The following is an 18,865-nucleotide window of genomic DNA, read 5'->3' on the forward strand; positions in this document are numbered from 1 at the left end:
TCCAAATCAAACGAACCAAGTCTCTATTTGTAGAGAAAAAAAATATGAATTTTGGTATAAAAAAAAAAAAATTAATTTACAACGAAATAATTGAGTTCAAAGTATTAAATGGAAAAAAATCACGCCCAGCCGATCAGACAGCGACACGTGTCCTGCTTTTAAAAAGTAGATTCTTCTCTCTCCAGGGTGTAATCCAGTGTGGTGCACGCGCTGGAATCTGATGGATTCGGATGATCTGGGCTGTCTGATTGATCAGACAGTCTTGATGAGATCAGATCTTGGCTGTCTGATGGAAATCAACGGTTTGTAACCATGGTCCTGCGGTACGCGCGCGACACTGGATCCGCGTCCATTGATTGTAATTTTGTTAATTAATTAAAAAGAATGGGTATTTTTGTCCAACTGAAAAGGTGCACTTTGCTAACTTAGACCCAACTGGGTCTAAGTTAGCAGCCCCTATATATATATATATATATATTCCGTAAAAAAAGAAAGGCTTAATTATTCTTTTGGTCCCTTAAAGATATTTTAAGTTTCATAATGGTCCCTTAAAGAAAATATGGTCCAGATTGGTCCCTTATTAATATTATCATTTCTCACATTGGTCCCAACCGTTAATTTATTAACACCAAATATATTAGGTGTACCAACATTGTAGGTGGTCCACCATATACCTCAATACATTTTTTAATCTTAACCATCAGATATTTTTGAAGAAAAATAAACCATTAGATTTTGAATGTCCACCAGATATAACAGTGCACCATCGTGTTCTTCATCCTTCATCATTCCTTCATCTTCTTCCTCCATTCCTTCTTCATGTTCTTCATAACTTTATCATTAATTCAACCCTAAAATTTCAAAACAAACCCAAAAAAAATAAATCTCAAAATCAACACCCAATTTCATATTCTTCAACACCCAATCTCAAAATCAACACCCAATTTCATATTCTTCAACACCCAATCTCAAAATCAACACCCAATTTCATATTCTTCAACACCACCACCACCACCACAGATCCCAGATTCGCCATCCCCAGAACACAAAAACGTGAAATATTAGTGTTAATTAGCAAAGATTGACGACGAGAACTTGATATGATGAAGAAAAAAGAAAAAAGAGAAAGATGCAAGATCTGGGTTTGAGGAAGAAGATGAATAAAATGAAAAAATATCATATGTTGGTGGTTCACTATTAGATATAATAGACCAATGAGATCTAATGGTTTTAGTTTTGTCAAAAATATCAAACGGATAAAACTAAAATATTATTAAGGTTTATGGTGTACCACTAAGTATATTGACTCACCATACACAACAATAATGCCACCTGTACACAATTTAACGGTTTATGGTAAAAATGGACAGAAAGGAAGAAAATATTTAACGGAGAAGCCCTTTGAGGGACCAATTTAGATTTTTTTTTCCAAAAAGAAAAGAAAATTATCGTCTCCCTCCGTTTTTTATTTAAAGAATTTCAAATGTTAGGAGAAACAGCGAAACCCTATTACTCCATAGCTCTTGCTTCTGAATGTAAGCTTCATCAATCTCGATCTCACTTCAATCACGACCCATTACTCAAAACCTTCTCAATTTAATCTTCTATTTCACCACAGATCAATCGATTCTGGTACTCTCCCCCTCCTTCTCAATTTCATTTCCCCCAATTTAGGTCATTCCTTTTCAATAAATGCTTAAATTTATAATTTCTATTACTTTTTCCGACTCCGATTTCTTTCAATTTCAAACAATTCGAGGCACGGTGTAGTTGGTTGCTTTTCCATCGTCATTTGTTCAATTTGATCTTTCCACACCAAAAATGCCAAGGGGTAGACCCAGAAAAAACGTTAAAATAACTGAACCGGTACCTGAACCTAAGGAACCTCACTTCATGGACCACGAAATCAAAGGTATCACATTTATGATTTGTTTAAATTTTTTTTTAGAATTTCTCTTCATCAAGTTCAATTTATTGCAAAATGCGTGCCTGTCTGAACTGAATTTGAACTGTTTGTGTAGCGCTGGAGCAACAAATCAGTGTGATTAGGGCAGTTAAAGAGGTGAAAACCGAACACTTGTTGACAGATTTGCGATATCTTCGCACGTGTTTCAGCGAGGAACAGCACCAGAAACTCGTGTTAGAGATTTTTGAAGAAACTCTTCCTAATCTGTCCATTGTGAATGATAAAGAGAGTAACAAATTTGAAGTGACATGGAAAGATAAAGAGTCTATGAATATGAAAATGAACGGTGGTGATTTACATGATTCATTTCTGCAAAGGTTGTCCATGGCTTACCCTCACTGCTCCTCTTTAATTCCTCCTTTTGCTGGTGCCTTTGAATATTCTTCCGATGCAGTAGGTGAACACCTCAAAATTCCTCTGAAGTACCATTTTTTTTTTTTTAATTTTTAAATTAGTCTGTTAAAATTGTTTTTAATTTTAGTATCAACATTTAAAAGTAAAGTGTTTTTTCTTTATGAATTTGGATTTATTGCAGCAAATCAATAAAAATAGACTGTAACATTTTGATTTTGTGTTTGTTGAGCTTGAAATGCAACTAACCTCAACTAATCCATCTTGCGTTTGCATTATTTTTAGACTGGGTAAGGATTGTGTTTTGAGTTTGATTTATTCACCTCAAAATGTGAACAAGTTGATCTATGTCAAACAACTCTCATTCACTTACTGCAATTGCATTATTATTATTTTACACTGTAAAACTTGGGAAAGTGGTTGCACTTTTTATAAATATGTGTTTTTATGTTTTTCGTTCTTAAAAAGATGTCTATCTAATTCTGATCAACATTAGTAAAACCATTACTTTAATGATTTAAAAAAATAGGAGTAAAAATATATCTTGGTTTCTATATGGATGTATTTTTAATATCTGACAACAGTTACTTCCATCTTGGCAGGGAGAACAAGCTTTATTGGTGCTGATAATCCGTATTTGAAGGACTTTGTATGTTCTCTTTCTTCACTTTGCTGCTACACTAACATACCTTTGGATTATAGAAGCATATTACACACCACATGGCTGAAATATTACAAATAAGATTAATATGTGTGATAATAATATAAAATCATAGATCCTAACTTAAAGAGCTCAATCATTCATTAGTTAGCATTAATCATTGTAGAGTATGTTAGTTTTTGTGACAAAAATAGGCTGTGAACATGAGGGTACTGACATTACTCATTTGTTCTTTTTTGTAACATGATCTGAATTATCCATGAATTTAAAAGGAAACTTTTTTCTTCTTGTAGTGATTAAATGTGTATTGTATAGGTTTTGGAGGAGCCATCTGAAACTCAAATTTTGGCAACGCAAGAAGGTCTTCAGACTCCTGGTGTAAGTATCTCTCCTTCCGGCATATTTATTTAAATGAACTCTGATATTTGTTGATGAGGGTAAATGGATGTCCCAAATAGCCTTCAACTGAAAAGTTAACAAATGAATATGGTGGTGGCTCTATATGCATTTTGCAGGTGACTAGTCAGAGGTTGTCTGTTGGGATGACGCCCAAAACACTTAGGGTCCCCAAGCCTGGCGAGATGCTTCTCTCTGTTCATGGATCACCCCTAGGTGTTTACAAGGACAATAACATGGAAGCCATACATGGTATGATTAAGAAAAATTCTTGGGATGAAAATTGGAACTATTTCATTCTTTACCATGTTAATGAACAAGGGATAATTATTTTCTACCCTAATGCATTACTTTTGACATGCTTTTCTGTTCCTTCAACACTAGTTGAAAGACTACAAGTGTTTCTAGTTCTAATATGGTATCTATTCTGACATGCAGAGTCCGAGGAGGGTTGAATCCTGGTTAAATCTCTTGCAGTTCAAGATCAGGTTTTTCATGTATCTATGTGCACCAATCATTAATATTTCAATAGTCACTCTAGATGAGATTTGGGTCAAAGTTTGTGACCTCTTTGCTCAGTATTTATTTTTTGTAATTTGTATGGCTAATTTGGCTGACACATATGCCCAATACCAAAATCATGTTTCAAACTAGTCTATCTTAATTCTGTATTATTCTGTGTTGCATTTCCCTGGTTTCACATTGTTTAGATTCACAAAGAAATAGAATAGAAAAAAATAAAAGAAAATAGAAATAACCTTGCTGGTAAATTTGCCAGCCTAGGTGGGAAATAGGAGATAGGATTTCTTCATATGCTTCAGCCATCATTAATTGTGGATTATGATGACAGGGGCTTGTGTAGTTTTTATGTTTGTTTTTGAGTCTGTTGGAAGAAATTTGCCCTTGGCAGATATGGGTAATTGTTTTGATCTCCCAAAAATATTCCTCTCCTGTTAGTCCCATTTTATAAAATGTATCAATTTTAATCCCTATAGCTATCTAGAAAGATTGCCTTGGAGACTACATAGGGAAAATTACATAGATTTAACTGTGCTGAATTGAGTAGAATGTTATGTTAGAATTTATTCTAATATTTCTGTGTGCTACAATCAATTGTAGTTATGGTTTTATGAAAAACGGGTTTGATGTTATTTAATGTGGTCCATTTGATGATGTTAAGCCCGACAAATGTGATCAGTAATAACGGGCTTTGGACACTGAATCGGATTTGTATGGAACAAAGTGTAGGCCCAACCTTTAGGGTCCATGATAAGTGGTACTAGGGTTGTAATCTTTTATAAATAGATTTAGCTAGGTCCCCTTTTCCGTCACACGAAAAACAGCATATGCTCATTTGTGGTTTTTCCCATCAAAGACCCCAAAGATTGGAGCACGTGATCAGGCAAAGTAATACCGAGTCTAATACTTCAGTTATTCTGAAGAATCGTTTGTCATGGCTTCAACAAGCAAGTGTTCTATACTTCTATTATCATATAACATTGATCATAATATTTAACATGTTAAATAAATTTCTTTAAAGTTTCAGCTAAACTAATCAAATTAATTAGAGATATTAAACTTGGTATCAAACATTGATTCAGCAGAAAAATATTGATGTGAGATATAATACAATGTAGCAAGCTATCATCAATTTCATTACCTGTTCTCTGTACACTCTTATATGTATACCTCTTAGCTAAGAAAATATATGCACACAAATTCAAACCATTAATAATTGCCAACATCCAATAAAACCACGGAAGCGCTAGGTTAGCAAAACGCTAAACCTAATGGATAAAGACAAGCCGCAAACACAAACTTGTCAAAATAGGGTTTCGGAGTCCACCGAAAGAGTAATTTGGAGTCCACCAAATTTGAGAAAATTCTCTATAATTTTATTGAATGAAAAAAGTTGCCTTCAAGGCTACAATAGTTTACCTTAAATAGTAGTGAAAAATAAAAATAACAAATCTTCTAAAAGATTGTAAAAATAAAAATAACAAACCTAGCTAAATAAAAATAACAAATCTACCTAAAATATAAAAATAACTAATCTAGGTGAAATATAAAAATAAGAAATCTACCTAAAATATAATAAAACTAAATCTAACTAAAATAATAAAATACTGAAGAAATCCTCCTACATCAGTCTCCTCTACCTCAAAAGAACTCGACCCCGAGTTCTCATCTTGATAAGGAGCTTCCCTTGCAAGTTGATTCCTCCAATGAACAAGAGACCACCCTCCTGGATCCCATTGAGTGAAGTGAGAGGACCCGTCTTGTGCCAACACATCCAAATTACCACCGGGGTCCCATTCCTCAAAGATGGCATACAAAGTTGGAAATTTATCACAGAAGGATGTTTGACCCACCTTAGTTAACATGTATGAGTTAGTGTCACTAACATCAAGTTCACTAATTAGGTAATAATAATGGTGCTGAATGAGGGAAGTTTGAGAACTCCAAGTATCAACTTCAAGTGGCTCATTCTCACTTATTTGAATCTCGGTTGCTGCATCCATGATCCTTTCAAACGCAACCATTGATTCATTGTGATATTTAGACGCTGGTACTATGCAATCTGTGACTGGCGTCGCCTCTGTTTGGACACAGATTAAAGGAGCAGATTGCACATTGGGATTGATGACGTTTGAAACCATAGCTGATTTGGTGTTATCGATTTCAAAATCCACGACTTCATCGTGTTGGGAATCTCTAATAACATCGTGAACTTGCTCGACTTCATCGGCCTCTTTATTTTCATCTTTGGATTCTTCACCTTCAACTGAAACATCTGGTTCAACAACTACTTCAGTTTCTTTCGGTTTGGATTTATCAGCAGAATCGTCAAGTTTCTTGGGATGAGATGGTTGGTTATCATCTAGGGTTTCATTAGCTATGTGACGTAGTTGAAAATTGTTGGCATGATTGTTGTTGTTGGAATTATTGATGAGGCTCCATGCTTCATCGAATTTAACCTTAACATACCAATTAATATACGTTATCAAAACAGAATGTTTAGCAATATCTTTAATCGTCTTACGCAAGTTACCTGACATTCTGTAAGCATGTCTCAAAAGGTCGGACAAGGAGTAATCTTTGTTGCAACAAAACGGACAACGATATGTCGAATCAGAGATTTTAAACGTGTAGTAATCATCCTTCAACCTTTTGTAGTATCTACGCTCATAGTATTCCAAATCAGATTCACCACGCGTATGTTCTGATTTTATGTAGGTAACAATAGTTTGGTTGTTATTACGAACCCTAATAACCGGAATTCGTTCTCCTCCCCTATTCGGATTGATTCTGTTGTTGTTAACGTTGTTGGATAACGTCGTCATCTGTGTTGTCAGAGCGGTGATGGCCCCGGTTAAACCCGCTATGGCACCATCAAACTCTGTTTTCGTCACCGGTTGATCTCCCATCTGATCACGTTAGAAAAGAACAGGAGAAACCTGCTCTGATACCAACTGACGCAGAACGGAAGCGCTAGGTTAGCAAAACGCTAAACCTAATGGATAAAGACAAGCCGCAAACACAAACTTGTCAAAATAGGGTTTCGGAGTCCACCGAAAGAGTAATTTGGAGTCCACCAAATTTGAGAAAATTCTCTATAATTTTATTGAATGAAAAAAGTTGCCTTCAAGGCTACAATAGTTTACCTTAAATAGTAGTGAAAAATAAAAATAACAAATCTTCTAAAAGATTGTAAAAATAAAAATAACAAACCTAGCTAAATAAAAATAACAAATCTACCTAAAATATAAAAATAACTAATCTAGGTGAAATATAAAAATAAGAAATCTACCTAAAATATAATAAAACTAAATCTAACTAAAATAATAAAATACTGAAGAAATCCTCCTACATCAGCCAACATCCAATAAAACCTATCCAAACGACTTGAATTTATATCCTTCCCAATCCAACTTTTACCATTCTTTTCTGTCACATGATCCACAATAGTGATTAAAAAACTACTTAAGAAACTTCCAACTCCAATCACACTAAGATATAAAGCCATTCCTAAACTTCTCATTGAATCAGGAACTTGGTCATAGAAATACTCTTGTAAACCAACAAGAGAAAATGAATCACCAAAACCAAGTATCAAGTATTGAGGTATTAACCAAAACACACTCATTGTCTTTTGGTCTGTTTCCCCTGCTCTCAGGATTTCTTGCTCATGCATTCTAAGTCTCTTAGCTTCTACTAAGGCTGCAACAATCATAACTACGACGGAAAATGCTAAGCCAATTGAAATTCTTCTTAGTATGCTGATTCCTCTTTCATTACCAGTGATTCTTCTCATATTTGGAACAATAATCTTGTCATATATGGGAACTGATATTAAGGTTCCAATAGCTGCTGCAGAAGAAATAGAAGCTGCTGGGATAGTGAAACTGTTACTTAGCTTCAAGTTCATAGCAGCAGCTTGTTTTACAAAGAGTGTGGAGCCTTGTGCAACACATATTCCTGTTGTTAATGATGTTAGCCATATGGGAATTATGTTCAGAATAAGCTTTGTTTCTTCCACTCTTGTCACCGTTGCTAACCTCCATGGATTGTCTTTTTGACCAACATGTATGTCTTCAATTATTGCAGCTTTGTCAAGAAACCTATTCATTCATTTCAAATTACATTAGACTATTATTAGGTTGTGTGGACAGTATTAAATATATCTCTCCACTAAAAACTTATAAGGATTTGGATTATGTGCAGTGTTTGTTTTGAATTCAAGCAAAGACAGTGAATAAATAACAATGACATTTTTGTTTGGTTTTTCACCCTCTGGTTCCCATGGAATGGGGCCTGGTAATCTAGAGTTTGGCCGCAAGATAAGTAAAGTCTGACCAAGAATTGTTCCCACCAAGAATTGAACTTGGGTTCGCTCGAACAACCTGGTAATCTAGAGTTTGGCTGCAAGATAAGTAAAGTCTGACCAAGAATTGTTCCCACCAAGAATTGAACTTGGGTTCGCTCGAACAATTCGTTCTAGGGGGAGCTCATTAACCACTTGAGCTCAATGTCTTGGTTAAGTAAATAAAAATTTAACCTATAACAAATCTAGACACAGGTGTAGAGCAAATCCAAACAATCAATCCAATGGGGGCAAGAATCAACAAGTTTTATGTATCATACCTTAGCTGGCTAGTATTGCATAGAAGCCTTCCTTGGGACTTATCTGACATTGGAACTTCATACAATAAAGCAGGATTTGAGGGACAAGATAACTTCCTTTTCCTTATAGCTGCAATTAGTACCTGTAAAATTGGTTTTAAAGTATTTCCTTCTGGCCTTCTATACCTATAAAATGACTTCCCAACATAAAAAGCTATGATGCATAAAGCCATAAGAATTGTGAGAATAAGACTAGCAGCTCCCCAGCTAACAACATCTTGAACATAAACAATCACTGTTGCACCAAGCAGCAATGCAATACACAGTGCAAAGTTCCACCAGTTGAAGAAAGACATTTTCTTTTTTCTTTCTTTGGCGTGTTCTTCATCGAATTGATCAGCTCCAAAGCTTTCCAAACATGGTTTGTGTCCTCCAGTCCCCAAGGATATACAGTAAAGGGCAAGGAAGAAAACTACTTGATGAAGTTTTCTTGGTTGAGAACATGTCTTTGTGTTGCATGGTTTTAAACTAGGAATGTATTGAGACATAGTCAGTAGGCTTAACCCCTGGTTTGAGTTTGACAATTAAAATTACCATTAATATCACTTTAATTAATTCAAATTTCTCTATTTTCAATTTTTTAAGTAAATAAGACATTGATATAAAAAGATTTACCATGAGGTAGACGAGGGAAGAAAATAGGACCATAGGAAACCGACCAATGTAAGCATCAGCTAGAAATCCACCAATTAGAGGCATCAAGGTTGTTGTTCCTGCCCAACAGTTTACATTTTTTGCTGCAGTTTTAAGGTCTTCATTCATCACCTTAGTAAGGTATGAGATCAGATTTGCAGCTATCCCAAAGTAACTTACTCTTTCACTAAATTCAATTGCTGCAGCACATGAAAATTAACAGAATCACAGAATTATTTGTTCATTTCATGTGTCACTTCTAATGTTTATTGTGATACTGTATTTGTTTGACAATGACATGCTTTGGTCTCACACATATTTGACAAAGAGCTATCTTATATTAACACACTTTTATGGACAAAAATACGACACCCGTATTCTACCCTTTTCTGTGAACGGTTCTTAAGACGTGCAAAAAATATTAAAAAATTAAAAAGTTGCACGGCTACGTAGGTTTGTTGTATACTCCATCCGTTCAAAAATGTAAGTCACTTTAAAGAAAAAAATTGTATCAAATTATAAGTCACGTTACATTACCAATGAAACATTTAATGCAATTATTCCTATTATACCCTTAACTATTTATTTCTCTTTCTTCTTTCAATACTTCAATTTATCTTTCTCATACCATTAATGAAGGACAATTTTGTAAACTAACTCATAATTTCTCTTTTCCATACAACATCAATCACATTTCTTAATTTGTGTAATATGATCAAAACGACTTACATTTTGGAAGTATTTGTTTGGAAATTTGTATTGAAATACTAACATTTTTCTTTCACAAAAGGTAGAAAGAGAAAGAGATGGAGGGAGTAAGACTTTTCCTAACTACCATGCAAAAAAATTGCTTAGTAATTAAAAAATGATGAATACACAAGTAGAAATCTTACTGAGGACAAAGAGAGAAGCTATCCATACACCAGTTGAAGCACGAAGAGGAACTCTACCTTTAGAATCCACAGAACCATCATAAACCCATTTCTCTTGTTCACTTTCTTCTCTCTTCTCTTTTTCTTGTTCCATATTTACAAATCGAAGAGATACAAGCTCCTCAATGGGATGTTATGCTATATACACAGAAAGGAAACAACAAGGTACGTATGACATTTTTCAAATGCATTTAATATGCAAATTTTATTTATTTATTTTAATGTAAATAAACAAACATTTTGATGTAATTTAATATGCAGTCATGCAGATTTGTTACATCAGAGCATCTGCATTTCTGCATTGTTAACTAATAGACGTTTTGCGTGGTTGTTTTTAATATATATATGTTTAGCTCATAACTAAATTTTACATGTAAATCCTATTATTTTTATAAGTACATCAATCATGTTTTTAGTAGTGGATCCAAAAATAAAATAAAATTTGCAAGGCAGGAAAATACTTCCTCGACAATTTTTATAAGAAACAAATAAATCAACAAAGATTCATGTATTTAGTCTATATTATAAATTAAATACATTGATTTTCAAACCTGCTTAACTGGTCAACAGGTAAAGATTAAAACAAAAAGAGTGACGCGACTAATTGTGATTGGTGTGTGTATTACAGGAGTGTGTTAAAGAGTGTGCCCCAGCATTACTATATATAACAATTAAAATTTTGGTTTTCATTATTTTTTACCAAGTGGGCTGCTGGGCTGCATAATTGCTACTTATCAATTGGTGAGTGGGGCAAGTTTTTTATTTAAAAGAGTTAACAAAAACTTCTTCAACGGAAAATATTTATTTTCTCCCTGCTCACTGTTCCTTCTCTCTTCTCCTGTCATCTCTCTCTCTCTCTCTCTCTCTCTCTCTCTCTCTCTCTCTCTCTCTCTCTCTCTCTCTCTCTCTCTGTCTGTCTCTCTCTCTCTCTCTCTCTCTCTCTCTCTCATGAACCGGTGGTGGTGACGGCTTCGTTTCCATTTTTTTTTTTTTCTTCCATCTCGGCAAATTCCAAACAAGGAAGTTGTTGGGTAGTCCGGGGGAGCTCGGGAGAAAGAACGAGTCAATGCTCCAGGATCACAAGAGAGGGAGACGCCACATCTCCACCCAAAATCTTAAGGCATTAAATTAATAGGTCACATCTCTTATAAATCTAACATTCTTCTCATACATAGTAGATGTGGGGCTTAACCACTCGCACTTGAAACCCAACAGAAGTGAAGGCGGTGTTCGTGCTCGTGCACCACCACGACGACAAATAGCAACTGAGATGGACGTGAAGTCAGATCCGAAGTTGCAGAGCCATGTCGGAGGAAGAAGAGCTACTAATCTGCAATAGTGACAAGGATGCTTTCTGTTTGATGGAAGTGAATGAGATCCGAATAAGAGCTGAGAAACACATCAAGGCCGAGAAAATTGTTTGCGAGAAAGGCCTAGGGAGATGTGAAGTAGGCATCAAACGAATGAGGCCTAGCGTAGAGGGATGCTCAGCCAGAACGAGGAGGCCAACCAAATCATGAAGCGCCGCCTAGGAGGAATCCTAGAGAAAGGTTACCTTGGAGACAAATTAGGACAAAATATTATGATTTCTCTGCCTTGGACATGGAGTAACATTAAAACTCCTAGGGAGAATTTGCTGCCCATTTGAGTACAAAAAACTTGAGGATTAGTCTTTGCAGTTGCGCGCAATGAATACATGGTTTATGCCAAAAAAAAAATTATGTTGAGTTGAGAAAAATGATCAATAAAATTACTTTCAAGGTACAATTAGAGAAACAACTAAACTAATAAAATTAATTATAAATATTATACTTGATGTCAAACATTTGATTTAGCAGAGAAATATTAATCTGAGATACAATACAAACATCGTAGCTGCTCTCAATTCTCATCATGCCATCATCATCATCTCTACACCATCTCTATTACAACCATCAATTTCATTACCTGTCCTCTTTACACTCTTGTAAGCATACCTCTTTGCTAAGTAAAGATATGCACATAAATTCAAACCATTAATAACCGCCAACATCCAATAAAACCGATCCAAACGACTTGAATTTATATCCTTTCCAATCCAACTTTTACCATTCTTTTCAGTGACATGATCCACAATGTAGATTAAGAAACTACTTAAGAAACTTCCAACTCCAATCACACTAAGATATAATGCCATTCCTACGCTTCGCATTGAATCAGGAACTTGGTCATAGAAATATTCCTGTAAACCAACTAGAGAAAATGAATCACCAAAGCCAAGAATCAAGTATTGAGGTACTAACCAAAACACACTCATTAATTTTTCTTCTGTTTCTCCTCTTCTCAGAATTTCTTGTTCATGCATTTTAAGTCTCTTAGCTTCTACTAGAGCTGAAACAATCATAACTATGACTGAAAATGTATAGCCAATGGAAATTCTCCTAAGTATGCTGATTCCTCTTTCACTGCCAGTTAATTTTCGCATAATTGGAACGATAATCATATCATATATAGGAATGAATATTAAGGTTCCAATAGCTGCTGCAGAGGCAATAGAAGCTGGTGGGATTGTGAACCTGTTACTTAGCTTCAAGTTCATAGCAGCAGCTTGTTTTACAAAGAGTGTGGAGGCTTGTGCTACACATATTCCTGTTGATAATGATGTTAGCCATATCGGAATTATGTTCAGAATAAGCTTTGTTTCTTCCACTCTTGTCACTGTTGCTAATCTCCATGGGCTGTGTTTTTCACCAACATGTTTGTCTTCTATTATTGCAGCTTTGTCTAGAAACCTATTCATTCATTTCAAGTGAAATTTTAACCCTTTTGGATAAACAATTTAACTATGCACTTAAATATAATTGCTTATCATATAAGAGCCTAAATATAAACTATTTCTATAACAAAATATCGAATAAAATCAAACTATTTTCATATAAATTATAAGTTGTTTTCACAAGTTATCATGGAGAGCTTATGTAAACAAGTAGAAAATAGCTTATGAACGTCTTATCAACTATTTCTATAACCTCTCTGAAACGGTCTAACAAGTGTTTATACTAGTAGATAAGTACTAATAAATCAATCCAAACCAACCCTTTGTCCTTTTGAAAATAGATATACTTATTCCATTTGTTTTACTAGGATTATTTATGAGAATGTCTAGTCAACAATGATGCTGAGCTAAGCGTTAGAGTAGTAAATGTATAGAAGAACGGGATCTTAACCTAATAATCATAGGCATATATATAGTCCCTTGGCAGAACAAGAAGGGCGGAAGTCTCTCCCTAGAGTGGGGGTAGTTGGTTCCGCCTTTCCCTATTATGCGTCCACATGGCCTATTTGCTCGGCCCTATCTGTTAGACCATGAACCAGTCCATCCATATCCCCTACCTAGGCCATCTATCTTGCCGAGATATTAATCCCTTAGGTGTGTTGTTCCTTTCGCCCCAAAGGTGGGCTAGGCCCAAATGGCGATCAACGGATCTCGCCCAGTTCGTCATTGAAAGTAAAAAGTATTGGCTTGTCCCAACAAGTTCTATGTATCATACCTTAAGTTCTTAGTATTGCATAGAAGCCTTCCTGTGGTATCTGACATTGGAACTTCATACAATAAAGCAGGATTCGAGGGACAAGATAATTTTCTTTTCCTTATAGCTGCAGTTAGTACCTGTAAAATTGGTTTTAAAGTATTTCCTTCTGGCCTTCTATACCTATAAAATGACTTCCCAACATAAAAAGCTATGATGCATAAAGCCATAAGAATTGTGAGAATAAGACTAGCAGCTCCCCAGCCACAAACATCTTGAACATAAACAATCACAGTTGCACCAAGCAGCAATGCAAAACACAATGCAAAGTTCCACCAGTTGAAGAAAGACAACTTCTTCTTCCTTTCTTCGACATTATCTTCATCGAATTGATCAGCTCCAAAGCTTTCCAAGCATGGTTTGAATCCTCCAGTGCCTAAGGAGATACAGTAAAGGGCAAGGAAGAATGCAACTTCATGAAGTTTTCTTGGCTGAAGACATGTCTTTGTGTTGCATGGCTTTAAACTTGGGATGTATTGTGACATTGTCAATAGGCATAACCCCTGCTTTGAGTTTGATAGTTAGAAAAGATGAAATATTTTTCATTTAAACAGTATTTTAGTACTTGGATTTTTATTTGCAACTATATTTTGATTAATATTGGATTTTTACTCTATTTTAAAATTTGGAATTTTAGTTCCCTTATTTTGATTGATTTTAACTCTTCTATTTTAAATCCGAAATTTTAGCCCCTATATTTTTATTGAATTTGGATTTTAACTCTATTTTAAGAAATATATCACAAAATAAAAAATAAATATACTATAAGATTAGAAGGAAAAAAATATATAAGAAGATTACTTTTTTTTGAAGGAAAACATTTTCCTTCAAAAGAAGTAATTGTTTTTTGTTTCTTCTAATTTTTTGATATTTATCTTCAAATAACAAATGGTGTAATTAAAATATTTTTACTTAAATTTTTTTTTTCCTACGGTAAAATGGAAAATCATCACAAAAATATACAAGAAATAATTGTATATTTATTTTCCTATTTTATACATATAGTTCTTTTTATACTTTATGGTATTTTTTTATTACTGTATATTTTCTAGAATAACGGGTTAAAATTAAATTCAGTTAGAATATAGAGTTAAAATATGAATTTCAAAATAGGATGGTTAAAATTTAAAAACACTCAAAATAGAAGCTATAATTTTAGATTTTAAAATAAGAGGGTTAAAATCAAAATTCATTTTAAATAGAGTGTTAAAATTGCATTTAACCTTAAAGAAATTTAAAATTGTTGTCCATTTTGAGGTGAGCCGTATTTTCTAAAAAGAAATATATTTGTGGTCCATATACCACAAATTGGTATTGGAGGTGTTGGAATTCGAAATTCAATTCTTCCATTTGACCATTTACTATAATGTATATAAGTATAACCACTATCCTGTCAAACAAAAAGTACAACCACTATATTATTGGAAAAAAAAACCCATTTTTTCCTTTTATTTTCTATTTACCAAAATTTAGTTTAGTTTTTGTAAATTTTACAATTGAGCTAAGGATCAAACCAAAAACCTCCAACCCCTCATTAGTCACCACGGGAGTAAATCTAGTGGTTTAAATTTATTTCTTTTTGATATTTTATTGAAAAGAACAATCATTCATCTATGAATCAATTCTTCTACTATGTGGACCATATCGATTTTAATGTAGTGGTTGTGGTATCTAAGTAGTATTGTTGTTACATTATTATTTAGTTGTTGGGACTTGGGATACATAGTAGAATGTCGTTGTCACAGATGTAGGGCAGGAAAATATTTGCTAACACAACATATTAGTGGCAACAACGCAACATTCTCGTCACAAACAACGTCTACGCCACCGCCACATAGATGTTAAAACTAAATGAAAATTGCAATATTTTGTTTTTGTTTTGAGAAAGACTAAAAATTCCTTTACGTCTAAAAAAATGTGTAGGACATTGACATAAAAAGATTTACCATGAGATAGACAAGGGAAGAAAATAGAACCATAGGAAATCGACCAGTGTAAGCATCAGCTAAAAATCCACCAATTAGAGGCATCAAGGTTGTTGTTCCAGCCCAATAGTTTACATTTTTTGCTGCAGTTTTAAGGTCTTCATTCATCACCTTAGTAAGGTATGAGATCAGATTTGCAGCTATCCCAAAGTAGCTTACTCTTTCACTAAATTCAATTGCTGCACCACATGAAAACAAAATCACCAATTTAAGAAGAAGGCAATTTGCATAAAGAAATAGTACATTTTCCAATGCATCTTTAATTTGACGGTTATTTGTCAACTTCTATTGTTTGACTTTGGATTAGACGCGTTTATTGCGTCACATACTTGTGTATCTTAATAGTCTAATTTGAATCGAACAAAATCATCGGTTTATGACAACTACTAGTACTAAGTACCAATAAATAACAAGAAGACAATTTGATAGAGTAATAGTACATTTTTCAACGTACCTTTAATTTGAAGGTCAATTGTCAACTTATATTGTTTGACTTCGGATTAGACACATTAACTGCATCACACGGTAGTGTATTTTGATCGTTTGATTTCAATAGACGATTGAAATCGGTTAACTGTATGAAATTAACTGTGTAATTTGAGCTATTCGAACTCAAATCAACAGTTAAGATCACTCATGGCGTGAAATTTCGTGTTGCGGTAACCACAAATTTCAATCAATTGTTTGTTGTGATATTAAGCATGCTTGTGCCAAAACTATTTGCCGAAATTTTTCACTTAAATTGTTTGGGAGGTGTATATATTCAAAATTGGATTCTATAATCCCTTTCTATTCTGCTATCTATGATGTTCTTCGTCCAATAGCTCATAGTAAAAGTAATAGTTTTAAAGTGAGAAAAAAAAAGAGCGGATGGTTGAAATAATGGCAACACAGACAGCTAGGGGTGTGCAAAAAATTTGATTATCCTTAACCAAATTACTAACCAATCCATATCCAATTTTAGTTTGCAAAATCCATTTAAAAAAAAAACCACACCACTCCAATAAAAAAACACCAATTATAAACCATAACCACATTTTGTAATTTGGTTTGGAATTGGTTTGAAAATTTAGGCCCAATAGCTAATTCAGGCCCAATCTTCAATTTTTTTAAATTCTTTATTATATAATAAAATAATTAATTAAAAGAGGGGTGGAGGACCGGTGGTCAACCGGTGGTCAACGCCGGACCACCGGCGGCTGGTGCGGCGGCGCTCCAGCCGGGACGGCGGCGGACGGCGGTTTCCAGCGGACCTCCGGCGACTTTCACGGCGGACGGCGGTGGCGCTCCAGTGGCCGGTGGTGGTGCTCCGGTGGCCGGCGGTGATGCTCCGACGGCCGGCCACCACCAACCACCCATACTATTTTAATATTATTTTATTTTAAAAATCAGATTTTTAATAATTATTTTAAAAATAATTAAAAAAATCAGTTTTTAATGTTTTTAATTTTTAAAAATAATTAAAAAAATCAGTTTTTAATGTTTTTAATTTTTAAAAATAATTAAAAAAATCAGTTTTTTTTTAAAATAATTAAAAAATCAGTTTTTAATGTTTTTAGTTTTTCAAAAATTTAGTATTTTAATTTTTTTCCTATTTATTAGTTTTTTATTGTATTTAAAAATCAGATTTTTTAATTTTAAAAATTACTCTTTTTTTAAATAATAAAAAATATTTTTAAAACAATATAAAAAATAAGTTTTCGGCTAAGTAAAAAATAATTTGGGTTTAAAAAAAATATTTTGTGGGTTGATTATAAACCAATTCAATCATAAAATTAATGAAAAATTATGTTTTTAAAATAATTAATAAATCTATTTTTTTTTAATCAACTAATAAAAAAAATTAGTTTAAGTAAAAAACCTATTTAAAATTGGATCATGTGAATAACTTAAATTTTATTACAAACCGGTTATAAATTGGTTCGATCCGGTTAATAACCAAATCCAAATTAGTTTTAAAAAATAACCGGTTTGTTATTGAAATGATTTTGGTTTAGAACCAAAACCATTAATTAGGTATGGTGTGGTGTGGTTTCCAAACCATGCACACCCCTACAGACAGCGGCAGATAATGAGCTGGAGAGAATCCAGAGCCGTATATATTCTTCAAGTTTTAAAGAATAAAAGTTCCATGATCTAAAACTCTGACGTTAATGGATATAAAATATGGTTAAAAATACTTCATCAAAGATCAAACTCGAAAACTATCAAAATAATTCAACATTAACTGAATTGATTAATCACTAGCATCCATCTACACATTGTTTGGGAGGCATATATGTTTCTTTTTTTTAAAAAAAAAATACTTGAACATGTTTATATTAATTTTTTTATGATGAAAATGACGTTTTAAAACAAATTATGAACCATTTTCCATAATATATTTATGCAATTGCAAACTTGATGAGAAAAAAATGATGAATACACAAGTAGAAATCTTACCAAGGACAAAGAGAGAAGCTATCCATACACCAGTTGAAGAACGAAGAGGAACTCTGCCTTTAGAATCCACAGAACCATCATAAACCCATTTCTCTTGTTCACTTTCTTCTCTCTTTTCTTTTTGTTGCTCCATATTTACAACAAGAAGAGATACAAGCTGCTGCTCAATAGGATGTTATGCTATATAGAGAAAGGAAAGGAAACACAAGAGTGCAAATTTTTAATACCTCACTTCCTTTTTATAAGATAATTCATTTTTTTTTTTATCAAAAAACAATAATTTATGTATTTGATCTATAATATAAACTAGATACCTTTCATTAATGTGTAATTATTTGGGATATATATAAAATCCTAACACATTTCTAAAAAAAAAAAAAATCAGTTTTTTAATAATTTAAAAATTGATTCGTCTTTTATAAAAAAGATCGGAGATAGTATTTCCCATAAGATTTTAAATATAAGAAAAAAAGTTAAAGATTTATCGAATAAAACATGTATCTAGACTATTTATGACTCAAATATATATTTTATTCAATAAATTTAATTTTCTTTTTACTTATATTTGATAATGCGAAGAACATTTAGACATCAGAAGATAAAGCAAAATTTCACCTCATCCTTTATATATATCTCTTTTTATTATATATATATATCTATAGTCGGGACATAAACCTACCCCAATGAATCTCGTACAACAATAAAACATATAAACTTATATTCAAGATGAGAGGGAGTTGTATTTA

At 33.4% G+C, this 18,865-nt stretch overlaps 4 protein-coding genes across 4 annotated transcripts; 1 reads left to right on the top strand and 3 right to left on the bottom strand.

Annotated features, from left to right (window-relative positions):
* The first annotated feature begins 1,416 nt into the window (after window positions 1–1,416).
* Window positions 1,417–4,027, top strand: LOC123894311. The gene is made up of 7 exons (XM_045944273.1): window positions 1,417–1,632; window positions 1,771–1,912; window positions 2,022–2,363; window positions 2,920–2,966; window positions 3,294–3,356; window positions 3,494–3,626; window positions 3,813–4,027. The coding sequence occupies exons 2-7, from the start codon at window positions 1,822–1,824 to the stop codon at window positions 3,827–3,829; spliced, it is 693 nt and encodes a 230-aa protein (XP_045800229.1). The 5' UTR covers window positions 1,417–1,632; window positions 1,771–1,821; the 3' UTR covers window positions 3,830–4,027.
* Window positions 4,028–4,805: 778 nt separating this feature from the next.
* On the bottom strand, window positions 4,806–6,802 carry LOC123895774. Its single transcript, XM_045946263.1, has 2 exons — window positions 5,550–6,802; window positions 4,806–4,857 (listed from the first exon to the last, which is right to left on the bottom strand). The coding sequence occupies exons 1-2, from the start codon at window positions 6,800–6,802 to the stop codon at window positions 4,806–4,808; spliced, it is 1,305 nt and encodes a 434-aa protein (XP_045802219.1).
* Window positions 6,803–6,974: 172 nt separating this feature from the next.
* On the bottom strand, window positions 6,975–10,414 carry LOC123894313 (protein NRT1/ PTR FAMILY 5.6-like). Its single transcript, XM_045944275.1, has 4 exons — window positions 10,085–10,414; window positions 9,174–9,391; window positions 8,520–9,064; window positions 6,975–7,996 (listed from the first exon to the last, which is right to left on the bottom strand). Exons 1-4 carry the CDS (start codon window positions 10,215–10,217, stop codon window positions 7,186–7,188), a joined length of 1,707 nt encoding a protein of 568 aa, XP_045800231.1. The 5' UTR covers window positions 10,218–10,414; the 3' UTR covers window positions 6,975–7,185.
* A 1,476-nt stretch (window positions 10,415–11,890) lies between these two features.
* LOC123894312 (protein NRT1/ PTR FAMILY 5.6-like) lies at window positions 11,891–18,737 on the bottom strand. The gene is made up of 4 exons (XM_045944274.1): window positions 18,120–18,737; window positions 15,639–15,856; window positions 13,654–14,195; window positions 11,891–12,894 (listed from the first exon to the last, which is right to left on the bottom strand). The coding sequence occupies exons 1-4, from the start codon at window positions 18,250–18,252 to the stop codon at window positions 12,015–12,017; spliced, it is 1,773 nt and encodes a 590-aa protein (XP_045800230.1). The 5' UTR covers window positions 18,253–18,737; the 3' UTR covers window positions 11,891–12,014.
* Between the last annotated feature and the right edge of the window lie 128 nt (window positions 18,738–18,865).

Source organism: Trifolium pratense, linkage group LG7 (genome assembly GCF_020283565.1).
Source record: "Trifolium pratense cultivar HEN17-A07 linkage group LG7, ARS_RC_1.1, whole genome shotgun sequence".
NCBI lineage: Eukaryota > Viridiplantae > Streptophyta > Magnoliopsida > Fabales > Fabaceae > Trifolium > Trifolium pratense.

Coding starts and splice junctions, on each gene's coding strand:
- LOC123895774 (XM_045946263.1), bottom strand. CDS start 6,802: ATGGGAGATCAACCGGTGACGAAAACAGAGTTTGATGGTGCCATAGCG. Junction 4,858..5,549: donor TATCAAGATGAGAACTCGGG/GTCGAGTTCTTT, acceptor ATATGATAATAG/AAGTATAGAACACTTGCTTG.
- LOC123894313 (XM_045944275.1), bottom strand. CDS start 10,217: ATGGAACAAGAAAAAGAGAAGAGAGAAGAAAGTGAACAAGAGAAATGG. Junction 9,065..9,173: donor CTTCCCTCGTCTACCTCATG/GTAAATCTTTTT, acceptor AACTCAAACCAG/GGGTTAAGCCTACTGACTAT. Junction 7,997..8,519: donor TGCAATACTAGCCAGCTAAG/GTATGATACATA, acceptor ATGAATGAATAG/GTTTCTTGACAAAGCTGCAA.
- LOC123894312 (XM_045944274.1), bottom strand. CDS start 18,252: ATGGAGCAACAAAAAGAAAAGAGAGAAGAAAGTGAACAAGAGAAATGG. Junction 14,196..15,638: donor CTTCCCTTGTCTATCTCATG/GTAAATCTTTTT, acceptor AACTCAAAGCAG/GGGTTATGCCTATTGACAAT. Junction 12,895..13,653: donor TGCAATACTAAGAACTTAAG/GTATGATACATA, acceptor ATGAATGAATAG/GTTTCTAGACAAAGCTGCAA.
- LOC123894311 (XM_045944273.1), top strand. CDS start 1,822: ATGCCAAGGGGTAGACCCAGAAAAAACGTTAAAATAACTGAACCGGTA. Junction 1,913..2,021: donor CATGGACCACGAAATCAAAG/GTATCACATTTA, acceptor CTGTTTGTGTAG/CGCTGGAGCAACAAATCAGT. Junction 3,357..3,493: donor AAGGTCTTCAGACTCCTGGT/GTAAGTATCTCT, acceptor TGCATTTTGCAG/GTGACTAGTCAGAGGTTGTC.